This window comes from Hylobates moloch, unplaced genomic scaffold (genome assembly GCF_009828535.3).
Source record: "Hylobates moloch isolate HMO894 unplaced genomic scaffold, HMol_V3 SCAFFOLD_27, whole genome shotgun sequence".
Taxonomy (NCBI): domain Eukaryota; kingdom Metazoa; phylum Chordata; class Mammalia; order Primates; family Hylobatidae; genus Hylobates; species Hylobates moloch.
In genome coordinates, this window is record NW_026652302.1 from 5,144,955 (window position 1) to 5,165,032 (window position 20,078).

The following is a 20,078-nucleotide window of genomic DNA, read 5'->3' on the forward strand; positions in this document are numbered from 1 at the left end:
AAAAAAAAAAAAAAAAAAAAAAAAGGTTAGGCTTGCTTCTGCATCATGGTCTTTTCGGGTCACTGAAGAAAATATATTAAACACAGATCCTTAGGGGCTTCTAAGTTAGGAAACACTCATAGGTGAATGTGAAGAAAATATGATAGAAATAAATATCATTGCAAAAATTTACATGGAGATTTTAAAATGTGGTTCTGTTTTATGAAAGTAAGTGCAATTTGTGAAAAATGAAAGAAACCATACATTAATAAGGATGCACCTGTCCTCACTTCTGTACACATACCTGTTCTAAAAAGTGAAAATGTAACAACTACCCCATGTTGATTGAGAAGTGGCATTCAACTTTCCCTAGGGACCAGACAAATCTTACACTTGCTCAAATTCAGATAAAAACAAAAGTATAAGCTCAGCTCCTTTCTTATGGGTTCACCTGCAACTTTTCCCCTGCGTAGACTGTAATGAATGACATCTTCAATTAGAAACCTGAAGTGTTCAATATTTGCACAGAAGGTCAGTCCCATCCATTTCACCTCTTATTTTTAGACTGCAGGTTCTAATTTGTAATTATTGCTGTTCAAGGACCTTAGCTGAACTGACTCAGCTAGGAAAGACTGTTCCATGCAATCCTCTTAGATAAGTCACTGAAGCAACTCAAAAACAATAAAAAATTCGTATATTCATAATTTTGTAAAGCCTTGTCATGGGCCTTTTTCTCTGATGTTAATTCTATAGAATAAAATTTCCCCCCAAATCCACATCTCTTAGGCTTAAGAAAAAGGATGGTCGAGATGTTGAGGTGACTAGTTTTAATTCCTGGGGGATCCTTTGAGATTTTGGTTATCTCCTACCTACCCCATTATGAGAGCAATATTCTAATACTGTCAATATTTTACATTTTAATCCATACTGGTACGTTTGGAGTAGAATCGCATTTTGGTTTTAAATAACATTTGTTTGTTCTATTTTTCTGTATTTATTTCAAAGGTAATGCATGATTCAAACCAAATCCCCCTTAATCACCCATCTCATTCCCCCAAGGCAAATGGTTAATATTTCCTTCAATACTTTTCCTATGCTGATACGTGTGTGTGTGTGTGCATGAGTGTGTGGCGTGTGTTTGAAAGATAGGATCCTATAACTTCTATAACTTCCTTTTCCCATTTAATATAAAATGGATGTCTTTTTATGCCTATTTATATCTACTAGGTATGGGCCTCTTAAAAGCTACATATTATGATTATACCATAATTGATGTAATTATTCCTTTTTGTTAGCACTCAAGTTGTTTCCAATCCTTTACTATCACTCAAGAGGCCATCATGAACATTTCTTCATTCATTTATTCCATCAACATTAATTTAGTACTTATGTCAATCACTGAACTTCGTGCTGGGGACAGAGCCGTGAACCAAACACAAAAGTCCTTGTCTTCACGGACCTTATATTCTATATAAGAAGACAGACAATAAGCTTGATAAATAAAACATTATTTATGTATTTACATGTAGTTAAACATGTATGTTAGCAATAAGTGCTAAGGGGAAAATAAAGGAAATAGGGGTAGGAAACATTGGTAATGGAGGGATAGTTTACAATTTTAGATAATTTGGCCAGAAAAGGACTCATTTAAAAAGTGACATTGTGAGCAAAGGCCTAAAGGAACGAAGGTCCTTTGCCACATGGACATCTGGAGACAGTGCATTCCAGGCAGAGGAAATAAAAAGAAAAAATGCCTCTGAGATAGAAACATGCCTGGCCAGTGTGTTTGGAACAATGGTGAGGCAAGAGATGGTTGAAGTGACAGGGCAGTCTTGTACATGCATCTTTACACAGATTGTGATGCGGCTGTATTTAGCTCACTCTCTTCTTCCCTCCCAAAGCCCCTGTTCTGCACATGAGAGTTTCATAGTGCTCCCCTGGCTTCAAACTTTTTTTTGCTTCCCAATAGACTAAAAATTCAAACAAGACTGTAAATTACCTGGCCACTGCTTCCATGTCCAGCCTCATCTAATGTAACTATTTCTCTGTCACTAGGCTCCAACTGTCTAGTGGTTCCTAAGTCCTTCAACCTTCTCCCCACTTCAGGGCCTTTGTTCTATGCCTGGAATGCTCTTCCAGAGTTCTTGGCATAGCTGGCTTGTTGTCATTCCTCAGGATGCATGCAAGTGTTACCTCTCTAGAGTGGCCTCCCCATCACCTTCTCCTCAGTGGCCCCCTCCTTCTTCCCCATTATTCTTTATCATAGCACCCTGTTTATTCCTTTTACTGAAGTTACAAAAAATCTTCAGTTAAATCTTTTTTTTAGACCTCAAACCTCTTCTCACCATATATTTAAAGATGATTTCCCTCTCTTAGGTAAACTGTGAAAATGACAAATTGTGACTCTTAACTATTTCCTGTGGTTTAAATGCTTGTGTCTCCCCAAAATTCATTTGTTGACATTTCAACTCCAAGGTGGTGGTTTTAGAAGGTGCAGCCTTTGGGAAGTTAGCTCATGAAAGGAGAGCTGTCGTGAATGGGACTAGTGCCTTCATAAAAGAGGCCCAAGAGAGCTCCCATGCCCCTTCAGGCACATGAGGACACAGAGAAGGGAGGTCTATTAACCAGGAAGCAGACCCTCACCAGACACCAAATCTTCTGGAACCTTAATCTTGGACTTTCCAGCTCTAGAACTGTGATGAATAAATTTCTGTTATTATTAAGTTACCCAATTTATGGCATTTGTTATAGCAGCCTGAACTAAGACACTTGTCCTTATAAAAAATACTATTATAAGAGTAAATTTCATATTACTGTAACAAACGGAACATGCATACAATGCTTCAATGTTTCTTTGTAAAATTTCTCCAATGAGAAATTGTTTAAAAATTGCACTGGCCTGTGATTTAATGTTATCACTAAGGAACAGAAAGGAACCAGCCTATTAAATCTTACAAGTTGCAGAATGGAGGCCCACGGCAATCATATCTGTCCCAAGAGAAGTTACATGAAAAGTACAGAAAATTTAACCCTTGTAGTATATCCCCAATTGGGTAAAACCCTTAAAAAAATTGAGCGTTCTAGACCTGCCCAGATATATGAAACCCACAATGACTGGGAAAAGAAAAGTAGAAGATAAAGACATTTTCAATCACAGAAAAATAAGATCACAACTATCAAATTTATTTTAAAAATTCTCTAAATTCCATATCACCTAAATTCCACATCACCACTTACTGTGTAATGCCCCCAAAGTATGATAAGGGAATGGTTGCTTCCTTTTCTCCTAAATTATCAAAGTCTTAGTTGCCTTTAAATATACAGCACACCAAAGTATTATTTTTAGGATCTCAGTCACAAGGCACCTTTCCTGCTTACCGTGATTGAGAAGCTCAAGGGTGCCTCATTATAAAAATGTTCTCAACCATTGTTCCATTTGTTGGCCTTAAATACTGTTTTGGCGACCCCTAGTGTGAAACATTATTTCAACATCTGGACATACTGAAAGTCCTCTTAATACTTGCTTACAGACAGAAATGATATCTAAAATAATTTTTCACCAAGGGAAATGCGACTTTAGTTAATTTCTACTTAAAGCTCATGTCTTTCTTAGATCATAATAAAATTTGAATATAATTTCTGGTGATCCAGGACATTTGAAAATCACCGAAAATGCCGGGCGCCGTGGCTCACGCCTGTAATCCCAGCACTTTGGGAGGCCGAGGTGGGCGGATCACGAGGTCAGAAGATCAAGACCATCCTGGCTAACACGGTGAAACCCCGTCTCCACTAAAAATACAAAAAATTAGCCGGGCTTAGTGGCGGGCGCCTGTAGCCCCAGCTACTCGGGAGGCTAAGGCAGGAGAATGGCGTGAACCCAGGAGGCGGAGCTTGCAGTGAGCCGAGATTGCAGCACTGCACTCCAGCCTGGGCGACAGAGCCAGGCTCCGTCTCAAAAAAAAAAGAAAATCACTGAAAAGCACTATGGTTAGAAATTCATGATTGCATTAAGTGTGTGCACAACAGTAGTTTCATTGTCTTAAATAATGCTCTAATTCCACTACTAGGAATTCACCCCTATGAATATACTTGTACATGTGCAATATAACATATGTACAGTATTAGTCATTGCAGCAAGGTTATTCATTGCAGCAGTGGAAACAACATAAATGGTAATCAATAAAAGGGTGGTTACTTGGAGTATGATGCACCCATATAATGGAATATTATGTGGCAATAATACAAGGAAAAAAAAGAATGAGGAAACTATGTATTAATATGCGATGATCTCTATGATGTATCAAAGAACATAACAGAATTAAACAACCAACACAAAAAACCAAGGTAGAGAATTATGGTGAGTATTTTGCTACCATATGAATTTTAAAAGGGGGTAAAATACTACATATATTTGTGTTTGCTTATACATCCATGAATGTAATCTCCCAAAGGATACACAAGAAACCAATACGGTGTGGTTACTCATTAAAGATGGGGGTGAGAAATGGTATAAGTTAGATACTGCGTTCCTTGTTATAGTTCTCTATGTGTGGATTATGCCTTTACTAGTCAAAATGTTAAATGGCTTTTTAAAAAATTTAAAGCCTGCAGCACAAAACCAAGAAAGACAAGGAAGACTTTGCTTGAAAAACAGATTCGACAAAATATAATTTTCTGTCTTAAAACATATGTAATTTTTTCTTTATACATTTTAAATTCTATACACTTTTCCAATGGAATCTTTTATTGCATATTTTTCCTTACTCAAATGCTGAACTGTAAGACAGCATTTGTAAAATTTTATTTTTAAGATTTCTATTTACTTTTTTTCTTCCCCGAAGTCACCTAGTAAAGACAACATTTGATAGTTACATAAAGTAACCTAACAGGTGGGATTGACTTGAGGTAATATCTTGGGTTAGGAAATGCTCACAGCTCTCCTGGCATGTCTTGCCAATAAGATCGCTGTTTCCAGACCAAAATTCTTTATTGTCAACAAGTGTAAGAAATTGTAATATTCCTTATTAGGTCATAATTTAAAATTCATGTGTAATATAAGTATACATGGCAGATACCCAGGAATAAACTTAACAGAATATGGGAAAGATATGAATGGAGAAAATTATACCAGCTTTATTTTGCATTAAGAAAAGTAGACTTAGGCAGGTTGCAGTGGCTCACGCCTGTAATCCCTGCACTTTGGGAGGCCGAGGTGGCCTTGAGCCAGGAGTTCAAGACCAGCCTGGCCAATATGGTGACCCCTGTCTCTACTAAAAATACAAAAAAATTAGCCAGGCATGGGGGCACATGCCTGTAATCCCAGCCACTCGGGAGGCTGAGGCATGAGAAATTGCTTGAATCTGGGAGGTGGAGGTTGCAGTGAGCCGAGATCACAGCACTACACGCCATCCTGAGCAACAGAGCAAGACTCTGTCGAAGGAAAGGAGAGGAGAGGAGAGCGGAGGGGAGCGGAGGGGAGGGGAGGGGAGGGGAGGGGAGGGGAAGGGAAGGGAGGAGAGGAGAGGAGAGGAGGGGGAAAGGGAAAGGAAAAAGGAAAGGAAGGAAAGGGAAGGAAGAGAGGAAGAGAGGAAGAAAGGAAGACAGAAAGAAAGAAAGAAGTAAATAAATGAAAAAATATACTATGTGCATCAATGAGAAAATTCAACATAGTTAAGATGACAACTCTCTCCAAGTTAAAAATTAAATATAATTACAATTAAAATTGCAGCAAGGTTTTCATGCTATTTGAAAGCTGACTTCATTAAATGTGAGGCTTTGTAGTGCCTTTAAGGATCATCTGGGGGAATGTAGAAAGTACTATTCAGGCATTTATTTAGGTTTTAAAAGCTGATGCTCAATCTACTAAACTTACAAATTGAAAAACTACCTGTTCCCTTAAGCTTTTAACTTCAGCTAAAAATCCTAATCTATTTCTAAGTTTAGCAAATTTTAGCGGTCCTTTTAAAGGGGACTTTGAATAAAATTTAGTTCTACTCCAAAGTTTAACTATTTTAAACACTTTAAATCATAGTTAATTTTTTTCCTTTTTTTTTTGAGACAGGGTCTCACTGTCACCCAGGCTGGAGGGCAGTGGTGAGGTCTCAGCTCACCACAGCCTCAACCTCCCAGGATCAAGCAATCTTCCCATCTCAGCCTCCCGAGTAGCTGGGACTACAGGCACGTGCCACCAACCTCGGCTAATTTTTGTATTTGTAGTAGAGACGGGATTTCACCATGTTGCTCAGGCTTCTCTCCAACTCCTGGACTCAAGAGATCCTCCTGCCTTGGCCTCCCAAAGTGCTGGGATTACAGGCGTAAGCTGTCATGCCAGGCCTAAACCATAGTTATTTATATCTTTTATGTTCCTTGTAAGTATTGCAATTATCTGATTTAATAAATAAAACCTTTTCAAGTATTTCAATTATTTTCATTAATCTAATTAAATTCACAAATATGTAAAAAGCAAGTTATTTTATGTATTCCATGTCACTGTATATAACTATTATGGCTGAATCGTGTCCCTCTAAAATTCATATGTTAAAATCCTACAGCCTGGCCAACATAGTGAAACCCCAAGTCTACTAAAAATACAAAAATTAGCTGGGCATGGTGGTGCATGCCTGTAATCCAGCTACTTGGGAGGCTGAGGCAGGAGAATTGCTTGAACCTGGGAGATGGAGGTTGCAGTGAGCTGACATCGTGCCACTGCACTCCTGCCTGGGTGACAGAGCAAGACTCCATCTCAAAAAAAAAAAAAAAAAAAATCCTAACCCCCACTACCTTGGAATGGTACTGTATTTGGAGATGGTGCCTTTAAGAGGTAATTAAGTTAAAATGAGGTTATATGAGGGAGTCCTAATCCAATATGACTGGTGTCTTTATAAGAGATTAGGACATAAACAGACACAAAAGGAAAGCTTTGTGAAGACACAGAGAGCCAAAGAGAGATACCTCAGAATGAAACCAGCCATGCCAACACCTTGCTCTTGGATGTCTAGCTCTAGAACTGTGAGAAAATAAATTTCTGTTGTTTAAATGACCAGTGGTACTTCTGTTATGGCAGCATTAGCAAACTAATATACCTAGACTCTTAATTAATACACATAAGGGCATTTTCCATTTACCTCTAAAGGCTTTTGAATTTGAGGAATTCTCTCATATCTTAGAATCATTCTTAATGATATAGAAATAGTATTAGATTAATTTTCATGGCTTTGTTCGACTCTATCACAATTGCCATAAGGATTCTGACAATTCTAAATTCATGTGGAAAAGCAAAAGATCAAGCATAGTCAATAAATTTATGAAAGAAAAAATTGTACAGGCTTTCATCCAATCAGATATCAAGACCTATTATAAGGTTTCAGTAATTAAGACCCTGTGCTGTTGTTAAAGGTATAGACAGATAGACTAATGGAATAGAATGCCCAGCTCTATAAATAAGTAATAGAAGCACTAAATGAGTAGAAAAAAGATGCACTATTTAATAAATGATTGGTTATCACTGGTAACTAGAAAGCCAAATAGGAAAATACTAAAAATTAGATCCATAAATCAAAACAAAACAAAACAAAAACTTCCAGGCGGATTAAAATTGTAAATATGAAAAAACAAAAATTCTAAAACTTTTAGAAGACAATAAAGGAAACTCTTTTTGTGGCCTCTTGGCAGGAAAAGGCTTTGATTGATTTCATTTTCTAAACCAACTACAAAAAGCACAAACCATAAAGAAGGGCTGATAAATCTGACCACTTTAAACTTAACTTCTCTGCAACAAAAGATATCCTAAAGAAAGGGTAAAGAAAAGCCATAGACTGGGAAAAGATACTTTCATTGCTTATAACCGCAAGCCTCGTATCCTGAATATGTAAAGAGCTCCTAGGCCAGGCACAGTGGCTCACGCCTGTAATCCCAACACTTTGGGAGGCCGAGGTGGGTGGATCACTTGAGGCCAGGAGTTTGAGACCAGCCTGGTCAACATGGCAAAACCTGGTCTCTACTAAAAATACAAAAGTTAGCCAAGAGTGTTGGTGGGTGCCTGTAATCCCAGTTACTTGGGAGGCCAAGGCAGGAGAATTGCTTGAGAGATAGAGGTTGCAGTGAGCTGAGATCATGCCACGGCACTCCAGCCTGGATGACAGAGCCAGACTCTGTCTCAAAAAAGAGCTCCTGAAGATTAGTAAGAAAAATACAAACATCCAGTAGGAAATGGACAAAGTATATGAATACACAATTCACAGAAGCAGAAATACAATAGATGAATAAACAAAAAGATCTCCAGCCTCCCTAGTTAATCAGGGATATGCAAATTAAAGCCAAATTGAAATTCCATTCCATCCAACAGATTTGAAAAATTAAAAAATATCTGACAGCACCAAGTATTGAAAAGTATGTGGAGCAAAAGGAATTCTCATTCTGCTGGTGGAAGAACCAATTGGTACAATCACTTTGGAAAGCAATTTGGCAACATTTAGCAAAGCTGGAAGACACTCATCCCTAAGTCTCAACAATTTTATTCCTATGTATATGCCCTAGAGCAGGGGCCCACAACCCCTGGAACTGGGCCACACAGCAGGAGGTGAGCAGTGAGCAAGCAAGCAAAGCTTCATCAGTATTTACAGACACTCCCCATCACTGGCACTACTGCCTGAGCTTCGCCTCTCGTCAGATCAGCAATGGCATTAGATTCCCATAGGAGCTTGAACCCTATTGTGAACCACGCATGTGAGGGATCTAGGTGGTACACTCCTTTTAAGAATCTAATGCCTGATGATCTGAGGTGGAGCTGAGGTGGGGATGCTTGCACTGAGGAGCAGCTGCAAATATAGATTAACGTTAGCAGAGGTTTGACTGCACAGAGACCGTAATAAATCAATTGCTTGCAGACTCACATCAAAACCCTGTCGGTGAGTGGTAAGTGGCAATTAAGCTGCATCTGGTGGCAGGCTTTATAGTGGCAAGTGAATTGATGTACTTCAATTATACAGCTGCATCTGGTGGCAGGCTTTAAGTCACAATTCAACACTTATTTTAGTCTGTGGATGGCCCACCCATTATTTACCACTTCCATCCACTCTTCTTTCCGGCACTTGTCTCAGTCACAGTTTTGGTAAGCACACAAGCTAACCCCAGCCAAAATGAGTAAAAAACAAACATCACTAGAGAGCTTCTTTGAAAAAGGAGAAAGACCCAATGATGATATAGAAGACTCTAAGACTGCCAGTGAAAAGAAAGCTGCATTTAAAAGAAAACACCAAGGGTCCTACTTAAATTACTCTTTGCAACAAGTAATTCACATTCTCCAAGCTCACTTTGTATAATACTTGGTAACTGGCTATCCACTGAAACTATGAAAGCTTCAAAACTGCTTTACCACATGGAGACCAAACAACTTGCATTAAAAGACCAGGTTTTGGAGTTTTTCAAAAGAAAAAAACATGAACACAAACAGAAGCAATTATTGAAGGCCACTACCCCATCAAGTGTGTCTGTACTGAGAGCATCAGTCAATGGCTAAGCACATTGCTAAAGCTAAGAAGCCCTTTACTATTGGTGAAGAGTTGATCCTCCCTGCTGCTAAGGACATCTGTTGCGAACTTTTAGGAGAGGCTGCAGTTCAAAAGGAGGCACACGTTCCTCTTTGGCTAGCACCACAACTAGACAAATTGATGCAATAGCACAGGATATTGAGGATAATTGTTAGAGAGGATTAATAAGTCACCGTGGTACACAATCCAGGTTGATGAGTCTACCAATCTTGACAAGGCAACAACGCTTGTTTTTGTGAATATATTTTCAGGAGGATGTGCAAGAGGCTATGTTGCGTGTACTTTTGTTACCAACCAACACCACAGCTGCAAAACTATTCAAGTCTTTAAATGATTACACATCAAGAAAACTGAATTGGTCATTTTGTGTTGGTGTAAGCACGGATGGAGCAACTGCCATGACTGGACAGCTTTCTGGTTTCACTACTTGGGTCAAAGAGATTGCTTCTGAATGTGTCTGTGCACTGTGTCGTCCATGGAGAAATGCTGGCTAGCTGAAAAATGTCACCTGAACTTCACAACGTTTTGCAGGATGTGATTAAAATTATCAGCTATATTGAAGTACATGCTCTTAACTCACGTCTGTTTGCACAGCTCTGTGAGGAGATGGATGCAGAGCACACTCATCTTCCTTATGCACAGAGGTGAGATGGCTTTCTAAAGGTAGATCACTGGCCAGAGTTTTTGAGTTAGGAGAGCTGCTACAGAGATTTCTTTTAGAAAAACAGTCACCACTGGCAGCACATTTCAGTGACACAGGATGGGTGGCAAAACTTGCTTACTTGTGTGACATATTCAACCTGCTCAGCGAATTCAATCTGTCACTTCAGAGGAGAACAACTGTGTTCAAGTTGGCAGATAAAGTGGCTGCATTCAAATCCAACTGGAATTATGGGGGTGACAAGTCAACACCGGGATTTTTGACGTTTCAAACATTAGTAGAGATTTTGAAAGAGACTGAGCCAGGGACTTCTTTCTCCTAGCTGGTGCATGATCACCTGTCTCACATTCAAAAGAGTTTGGTCATTATTTCCCAATTACAAAAACCTCCGAACAGGGAAGGAATGGATCCGTGACGCATTTGTGAAAAAACCAGGTGAATCAACTTTGCCCGTGCTAGAAGATCAACTACTTGAGACTGCAAATAATGGTGGCTTTAAAAGTATGTTTGAGACAACTTCAAATCTCCATATGTTCTGGATTAGAGTCAAGGCGGGATATCCTCAGATTGCCACCAAAGCACAGAAAAGCCTGCTTCCATTTCCAACATCCTATCTTTGTGAAGGAGGGTTTTCTGCAGTGATAGCAACCAAAACGAGATTACAGAGTAGACTGGACATAAGCAATACACTTTGGGTGTCACTATCCCCCATCACTCCCAGATGGGACTGTCTATTTGCAAGAAAATAAGCTCAGGACTCCAAATGATTCTACATTATGGTGAGTTGTACAATTATTTCATTATATGATACAATGTAATAATAATAGAAATAAAGTGCACAATAAATGTAATGCACTTGAATCATCCCGAAACCATTGCCACCCCTAACCCCTGTCTGTGGAAAAATTGTCTTCCATGAAACCAATCCCTGGTGCCAAAAAGGTTGAGGACCACTGCCCTGGAGAAACACCTTCACATGTATAAGAATATTTATTGCGGCATTGTTTCTAATAACAAAAATACGAAAATAAATGCCCATCATTGAGAGAGTGGATATGTTATGGTATACTAATTAAGTGACATACTATATAGCAGTAAACAATGAATTAAAGTTACATAACATGTAACATGAATACTGACAAGGGCAAAAAGCAACTTTTATATAACAATATAGAAAGAGTGTTATTTATATAGAGCTTTAAAACATGCATAACAAAAACATCTATTGTGCATGGATACACACTTTCAGCAATCAAAAAAACAGGCTCCATAGAAAAATGGCAAGATGTTAAGGTTTGATACATCTCCCACAAGTATGCCTGACAAAATTCTTTACATTTTAGGAGTGAAACATTTGTTATAACAAAGTTTAAACAGCAGAATAAAATTATTTTCAAGTTATCTCCTTCCCAGTAAAGTTTTCCTTCTCTTCGGTTGTAATAGAGTTATTTATCCATTTATCAAATTTTCGTTTTGGATTTTTTTTAAAAAAGGATCTTTTTTTCAAGTAGCTTCTACCCATGTAAGGAAGTTATTAAACCAAACAGTAGGACATAAAGCAATAATAAGGAAGGGACGTATAACTTGCAAAGAGGAAGGAGAGTTTACATCTGTCTGGAGCAGCCAGAGAAAACTCTAAGGAGATGCATTTGAGCTGCCTTTAAGGGAGATGCGTTCACCAAGGGAACAGACATTCCACGTAGAGGGAATAGTTTGTACAAGGAAATGGGGATGGACACAACAGGTAACATGGAGAAATACAGCTGTCCCTCAGTATTCGTGAGTGATTTGTTCCAGGACCCCCATGGATACCAAAACTAGAGGATGCTCAAGTCCTTGATATAAAACGGCTTGTATTTGCATATACGCACATCCTCTTGTATAGTTTGTCTCTAGATTATTTAACAACATCTAATACAATGTAAATGCTATGTAAATAGTTGTTATACTGTATTGTTTAGGGAATAATAACCTTAAAAAGTCTACATTTCGGTACAGACTGATATTTTTCCCCCAATATTTTCAATCTGGTTGGTTGAATCCACAAAACCCACTGAATGGAAGGGCCAAGTAGGGTGAGGTGAGGCCTTGGAGGGAGGATATCAAAATAAGTGGCTAGAGAGGAAGGAGGAGCTTGAGGTGGAAGCCGGAAAGTGTGGGAACTGGTGCTGTACTTGCTCACCAAGCACCCTGGTTAGAGCTGAAATAACTCTTTTATGCCACAAACTTCTAAGAGACATAGTTGGGACCAGAACTGGCGCCTGCTGACTTCTGGGTAATCCATCCCTGGTTGTGAAGGGACGGCCGTGCCGCCACGATGGCTCCGAAATACACCAAGAGTTTATTTTCGGGGCTGCTCGTAGTCCAGTCCTACTTGGGTTTCCCATTTCCTATCAGCCCCAAGCCACCCACGGATGCTCCCTGCCTCCAGACATCGCCCTCCACTAGGTTCCCAGATCGCTTTTAAAACGAGACCAGGGGCCGGGCGCGGTGGCTCACGCCTGTAATCCCAGCACTTTGGGAGTCCGAGGCGGGCGGATCACGAGGTCAGGAGTTCGAGACCAGCCGGGCCAAGACAGTGAAACCCCGTCTTTACTAAAAATACAAAAAAACTAGCCGGGCGTGGTGGTGTGCACCTGTCATCCCAGCTACTCGGGAGACTGAGGCAGGAGAATCGCGTGAACCCGGGAGGCGGAGGTTGCAGTGAGCCGAGATCGCGCCATTGCACTGCAGCCCGGGCAACAGTGCGAGACTCCGTGTTAAAACAAACAAACAAACAACGGAACGCGACCAGGAGTCCCGGAAGCCTGCGTGCACGAACTCCCAAGACCACAAGTCCCAGCATGCAACGCTCCCTGTTGGAAAAGGGCTTACCTTAGCCACTAAGTGGACCATCATGCAACGTTCTCTGATGGGGCGGGGCTCTCCACAAGGGCGGCACACTTGTGGCGTCGCCTCAGCAACTCCAATTGCGTGACAGAATGTGCTTCCGCTTCCGCCTCTGAGCCCTATGAGCGAGAGTTACGCTACTTAGTCGTCCTGACGCCATTCCTCTGCGACGGCGCGGGTCTGGAGCTTCCGCGCGGTGGCCTCGCTCTCCTGTAAAACGCTAGAGCGGCGACTTGTTTCCTGCGGCCTCTGACCTGACAGCGAAGGGGAAAGCGGCGAGATGACTGACCGCTACACCATCCATAGCCAGCTGGAGCACCTGCAGTCCAAGTACATCGGCACGGGCCACGCCGACACCACCAAATGGGAGTGGCTGGTGAACCAACACCGCGACTCGTACTGCTCCTACATGGGCCACTTCGACCTTCTCAACTACTTCGCCATTGCGGAGAATGAGAGCAAAGCGCGAGTCCGCTTCAACTTGATGGAGAAGATGCTTCAGCCTTGTGGACCGCCAGCCGACAAGCCCGAGGAGAACTGAGACTCTGCCTTACCACCGCTGTGCGGGGCACCTCTCCCAGCGTTCCTCCGGTTTGCCAATCCTCTTGAGTATTCCTGTCTCCAAAGGACCGGCTCTCCATGGCTCCTGCGCCTCGTGCTTTCCGCGTACAGAAGTGCTTGCCCGGGGAGTCCCGCCTGACCTGCCTTCATGTGGACCCTTAGAACGGCATTGGGAGACCAGCAGGACTCCTGAGAACTGTGCTGGTGGAGAGGTCCTAGAGCCGGCAAGCGTTTGAGAAGAGGGCATGGCGCTGGAGTGAGATGGGATTTGGCGTCTCGTTTTTGTCTAATTGATTGTCATTGGCTTTTTCCATAAAGTTTAGAAATCGTTCAGTCTCGTGGTGTGAACTTCCTGTGTTAGGGTGGAAGGCTCCGGAAAGAGCCGAGCGGGAAGTGGGTTTAGGTGAGGGAGCGCATGCCAGTGTCCATGGCCAGGCACTGAGATCCGCCCTGTCTACCTTTATAATTAATTCCCCGACTGCCACTTCTCCCAAGAGCGTTGTTTTCAGGCCCACGATGCCTTCAGTATTGAAATTTGTGGTTATTATACCCCATCTTCTTTTTCTCCCGTTTTAAAAGTCTTTGCAGTCTTTGCTGTCATTGTCCTCCCTAGCCTCTTTAAAATGCATCTTTTCTTTTTCTTGGGAATTTGTGGCCATGTCTCCAGAAATGACAAGCTGGCAAGCGAGTTCATCCATTCTACATTCAACAAATATTTGTTGAGCTCTATGTGACAGGCATTTTCCCATGTTCTTGGGGCTTACATTATGCTGGTGGTGGAGAAAGGAGGTCAAACACTGTAGACGTAATAAGCAAATGTTAGAAGATGCTGCGGGGAGGGGAGAACAATGTATGTGGTGCGGGTGGGAGTAGCTGGTAGGGCTGTAATCTTAAATATGATGCACAAGTTATTGAGATGGTGACATTTGAGCAAAGACTTTAGGAAAATGAGGGAAATAGCCATGCGGAAAACTGGAGAATTTGCTTTCCATGAAGAGGGAACTGCCAGTGCAATGGTACTAACGCTGGGAGTATGTATGGCTTATTGGAGGAACTTCAAAGAGGCAAGCATGGCTGGAGGGAGTGAGCAAGGGGAAAAGTAGAGGGACAGGTAATGGAGGGGGAAACAGTAGAGTCTTGTAGGGACAGTATATGAACCTCTGAGGAGCCATTGGAAGGTTGTGTTTTTTTTTTTTAATTTTAGTTTTTAAAAATACGAGATGGATCTTGCTATGTTGGCCAGGTTGGTCTTGAACTTGGCCTCAAGCAATCCTCCCACCTCAAGCTTCCCAAAGTGCTAGGATTACAGGTGTGAGCCACAACTCCAGACCATTGGAAGGTTTTTAACGCAAAGAAGTCACGTGACCCGGCATAGCTTAAATCTGGTGGCTTTGGAACTCCAGGCTGGAGTGCAGTGGCACGATCATGGCCCACTGCAGCCTCAACTTCCAGGGCTCAGGCAATCCCCCCACCTCAGCCTCCCAGGTAGTTGGTACTACAGGTACGTGCCACCATGCCCGGCTAATTTTTGCATTTCTTAGTTTTTTTGTAGAGATGGGGGTCTCATGTTTCCCGAGCTCCTCTTGAACTCCTGGCTCAAGCAATCCACCCACCTCAGCCTCCCAAAGTGCTGGGATTACAGGTGTGAGTCATTGCTCCTAACTTTCCATTACACTAGAAAATTGTTGAAGACACCAAAGAGCCTCTGTTTATGTGGATTATGGCTGTTGATATTCACCATAGAAATGAAAACAAAAGTTTTAATTCATTGAAAAATAATGACAATTCTCAGAAAGGTCAATGGTAAAAATAATGATAATAAAACCATTTCATGTTAACAAAAAGAGTTTTTGTTTTATGAAAAATGGCAATTTACCAAGACATAATTTAGTGAGAAGAATGGCTTTTAAGAAAAACCAGTTTTTCAGAGGTCTTCTGTGTTTGGCTTAATAGAGGACAGCTTGATTCTTATATCTGCTTTTGCATTCAAACTGTTTGGATATGAAATTTTTGTTGAAGTATGAAAAAATCCACTTCTCATAAATATTTAGTATGGGAGGAATATTTAGCTTTTCCAAATAGATGTACATATACTTCTTTGATATTCTACTAAAACCCAACAAGTGGTAGTTTCTTAAAGGTTAGTTACAACATGGAATCTGAAACTGGTTTAATGAACTTTTTATTCTGTTCCATTAAAATTCATTCATGTATCTTGAGCTCTGAATGCATCTTTTACCCATACCTAATTTAGAACGTCATGCATCAGTCATCTGAAAAGTAATGGGTTACTGAGTTACACAGACCTTCCAAATGTTGTTACATTCATTATACATATCAAAAATCACATTGATTAATATCATCCCTGTCTCAGGAAGCTCTTGTAGTATTGGGAAACTGAAAAACCTACTGTGAAGGTATAAGTTTTCCACAAGTTTAAGTTTTTACTTGATAGCTTGAACTTGATCAACCTATCAAGCATGAAGTTGATAGCAAATATTATTGTTTTCCTTTAAGTGAAAGGCCCACTTGGTTCATTTTCACGAAAATGTCTGCCAAATACATACCCAAGACATACCAAAGTCTGAGTAACAAGTTACAGTTTGTCATTTTTTCATGTAGAAATGTGCCTTGAAAAAGGCAGCCAATTCAGTTTGCAACTCAAATAATAAAAAGTGTTTTTCCTTGAGCAAACTATTGTCCTTTGGTAGTCAGCAGAAATGCTTTATGCATATTACCAATTTCATCACACAGAATATTAAAAGATATCTTAAGGGCTAAGATTTCATAAAGTTAGTAATTTTTACTGCTTCATCAAGCACATTCTTAAGGGAAACTGAGTTTTTTTGTTTTTGTTTTTACTGAGGGTGCATGGCAATGAAGTATACAATGACTAGCAATACATTTTTGTGCCCCTCTATTGATTCATGCTAAGTGCTGGTAGTTTTATCACTATTGCTTTTGCACCATCTATGCAAATGCTAATAGTAAGAAAGGCAAGTAAAATCTTACTTTTACAAAAATAGTTTTGGCTTCACAGTTTCCCTGGGATTTCTTTCTTACCATTTTTACTGGAAAGAATGACTGATAGGAGATTAAACTACGATTGTTTACACTTGGGTATTTGGCAGATATTTTATCAAAAATGGATGATATTGCTGGGCGTGGTGGCTCACGCCTGTAATCCAAGCACTTTGGGAGGCCTAGGCGGGTAGATCACAAGGTCAGGATATCGAGACCATCCTGGCTAACACAGTGAAACCCCGCCTCTACTAAAAATACAAAAATTAGCTGGGCGTAGCGGCATGCACCTGTAGCCCCAGCTGCTGGGGAGGCTGAGGCAGGAGAATGGTGTCAACCCGGGAGGCGGAGCTTGCAGTGAGCGGAGATCGTGCCACTGCATTCCACCCTGGGCGACAGAGCAAGACTCCGTCTCAAAAAAAAAAAAGGATGAAATGGGCCATCACTTCAAGAAAAACAGTAGAACTGTGGTTTCAGATGATTGCTCTGGCTGCTGTGTTGAGAATAGACGGGGGTAATGTAAAAGAGAATAGATTGTAATAATTGGCAATTAAATAAAAATGTCAACATTAATTTTTTTTCCTCTTTAAAGAGTAGCAGAGTCTCACTAAGTCACCATCCTTACAAAACTTGATAAAGGTATACAAAGTGTCATTAGAGTGAGCTCCTGTCCCCAATTCAAGGCTGTAGCAGTAGACCAAGAGAGATAACAGCCTGCACTGGAGATAGAGAGGAAAGGACTGGATATATGGTATGGGATAGCATATGTAAAGAAATGAGTAACGTGTACAGTAAGAATTTAGAAGGAAGTCAGTAACTTAAAGACCTCCATGAAGAGTGAGGTTTCACAAAGGCAAGGATTTTGGTCTTTTTACAAACCAATATATCCTAAGTATCTAGAATGATGTCTAACACATCCCAGATGTCCAATAAATCTTGAGTGTTGAATATCAAAGGACAGGGCTTAATCCAGGTGATATATTGGGCCCATGCTAATTCATGTTCTTAGGCAGTCTTTAAGTTTACCATAATAGGTAATACCAAAGAAGAGCCATTTGAAAACATGTTTCCTATAGTATTAATAACAGCTAACATATTGAGCATTTTTATGGTGTGCTAAGTGTTTTGTGTGATCTTTAGGAGGTACTGTCTTCATTTTACAGATGAAACAGGTTCAGAAAAGTAATTTGCACAAGATCGCACAACTAGTAACCAGGTTTTTCTAGTTTCGAAGTACAAAGTCTTGTACTGTTGCCCAAGTAGGTCTAGTATACAAAAATAATATTAGAATAATTTGAAATAAGTTGTCTCAGATTTTTTAAATGGAAATACTAAAAGTTTAGTAGATTATATTGAAAGAATATCAGACCAATATGAAAGATCTCATATAACCCTAAGTAAAAAATGTAATTTGAAATATATTGAATAAAGATTGAATAAAAATAATCCTAGTAGGAAGCATAATTGTTTTGTGTGGAAACACGTTTCAAGTATCTGAAAGTAAAAGTACAGTCCAAATAAATTTAATTGAGCCATTCTGGTTTTGTTGCTCTCTTATAAGAGAGTATTTGTGTTAAACACAGGAGGGCAGCAGATGATACTCAGATGGAAATTACTTTCAGAAAAAAATCTAAACTTGTAGATTCCTGATAACTTCGGAGAAAAATAAGCGGTTTCTATATTTATTTAGAGTGATGTAATTAGAAAGCCACTTTGTAAACTATAAAGAAATGGGCACTTTTTCATTTGACAAATTTTAGTGATCATTTTACAGGTGATTGTATTATGCTTAAAAGTATAGGACAAGATGTGGGCCCCTTGAAAGCATGCTAGTTGGAGATATAAATATAGCAGCACATAAATAACTTTAATATGTAGTAGCAAGTGATTAATGCTAAAGAAAAAATTAGAAAAAAAAGGCTACAGGAGTGTACAGGAAGAGATTATTGCAAACCGCCAGTGAGGTACTGGGTAAGGGCATTGAGAAAGGCATTTGGGCAGGGCCTTGACTAATAAAACTTACACTTTTTTTTTTTTTTCTGAGATTGAGTCTTGCACTGTTGCCCAGGCTGGAGTGCAGTGGCACGATCTCGGCTCACTGCAATCTCCGCCTCCCAGGTTCAAGTGATTCTCCTTGCCTCAGCCTCCCAAGTAGCTGGGATTACAGGAACCCGCTGGTCTTGAACTCCTGACCTCATGATCCGCCTACCTCGGCCTCCCCAAGAGCTGGGATTACAGGTGTGAGCCACCACACCTGGCCAAAACTTACACATTTACGACTAGGGCAAGGTTTCTTAGCTGCCCTAGCAAGGGCAGGATAATTCAAATCCCTTTTCTCTATTAAAACCTTTTCCAGGCTGGGCATAGTGGCTCATGCCTGTAATCCTAGCACTTTGGGAGGCCAAGGCAGGTGGATCACAAGGTCAGGAGTTTGAGACCAGCCTGACCAACATGGTGAAACCCCGTCTCTACTAAAAATACAAAAATTAGCTGGGCGTGGTGGTGTGTGCCTGTAATCCCAGCTACTCAGGAGGCTGAGGCAGGGGAATTGCTTGAACCGGGGAGGCGGAGGTTGCAGTGAGCTGAGATCGCACCACTGTACTGAGGCCCGGGCAACAGAGTGAGACTCTGTCTCAAAAAAAAAAAAAACAAAAAAAAAAAACACAAAAAACAAAACCATCTCCATTACTTCCATTAACTTCTTATGGCTTACAAGACCTCCCACCCTTTGGCCCCTGCTTCCCTGCTTTCATAAAGCTAGAAAACCAGGATCTACATCCTAGGTTGATAATAATAACATAACAATTACTATTTACTATGTGCGCACTATGTGCCAAAGACTAACATCAACATCTCAGTTTTCATGACAAACTTGAGAAAGTTATTATCCCATTATACTAATAAGCAAAAATATTAGGAAAATTTAAGGGTTTTGCCCAGTATCACTCAGCAAGTAAGAGCTAGAGCAGGGACTTAAACTAGCATCCAGTGTCTTCGTGGGGTCGATGAGGGTTTCCAGAAATGTGTTTCACAGAATTCTGATTTTCCTTGAAAAATTATCAATGGTTTTTTGGTTTTGTTTTGGTTTTGGTTTTTAGGGATAAAGTGGGGGGACTATCTTGGTGAAATAAGTTTCGGAAATGCCATATACCTTGGAGATTCATGATTCAGATTAAAGTTTTATAGTAAGAAATTTTGCTTGACCATCATTTCCTACATTTATTTAATCCTGGAATTTATTTTCTCAAGAAATACAAAGATAATTCTGAGAAAAATATTTGAGGGATACTGCTTTCGGTAATGAAAACATTTTAGAGTAGAGAAATGATGTATTCAACCCTGAACTCAAGGAAGATAAATTTGGCAGCAGTGTGTAGGTTGGAACTCATAGCCACAGATAACTTTCCTTTCCTTGGGTT

General features: G+C 40.3%; 1 protein-coding gene and 1 long non-coding RNA gene across 2 annotated transcripts in view; one reads left to right on the forward strand and one right to left on the reverse strand.

The window, feature by feature from the left end:
• Positions 1-13,114, reverse strand: part of LOC131382481 (uncharacterized) — a 29,853-nt gene extending 16,739 nt beyond the window's left edge. Inside the window, exon 1 of the long non-coding RNA XR_009211996.1 lies at positions 13,063-13,114. This is a non-coding gene — a long non-coding RNA (uncharacterized LOC131382481). The remainder of the gene's footprint in view (positions 1-13,062) is intronic.
• Positions 13,115-13,234: 120 nt separating this feature from the next.
• LOC116463092 (splicing factor 3B subunit 5) lies at positions 13,235-13,969 on the forward strand. Its single transcript, XM_032146058.2, has one exon. The coding sequence runs from the start codon at positions 13,358-13,360 to the stop codon at positions 13,616-13,618; it is 261 nt and encodes an 86-aa protein (XP_032001949.1). The 5' UTR covers positions 13,235-13,357; the 3' UTR covers positions 13,619-13,969.
• Positions 13,970-20,078: the final 6,109 nt, after the last annotated feature.

Coding starts and splice junctions, on each gene's coding strand:
- LOC116463092 (XM_032146058.2), top strand. CDS start 13,358: ATGACTGACCGCTACACCATCCATAGCCAGCTGGAGCACCTGCAGTCC.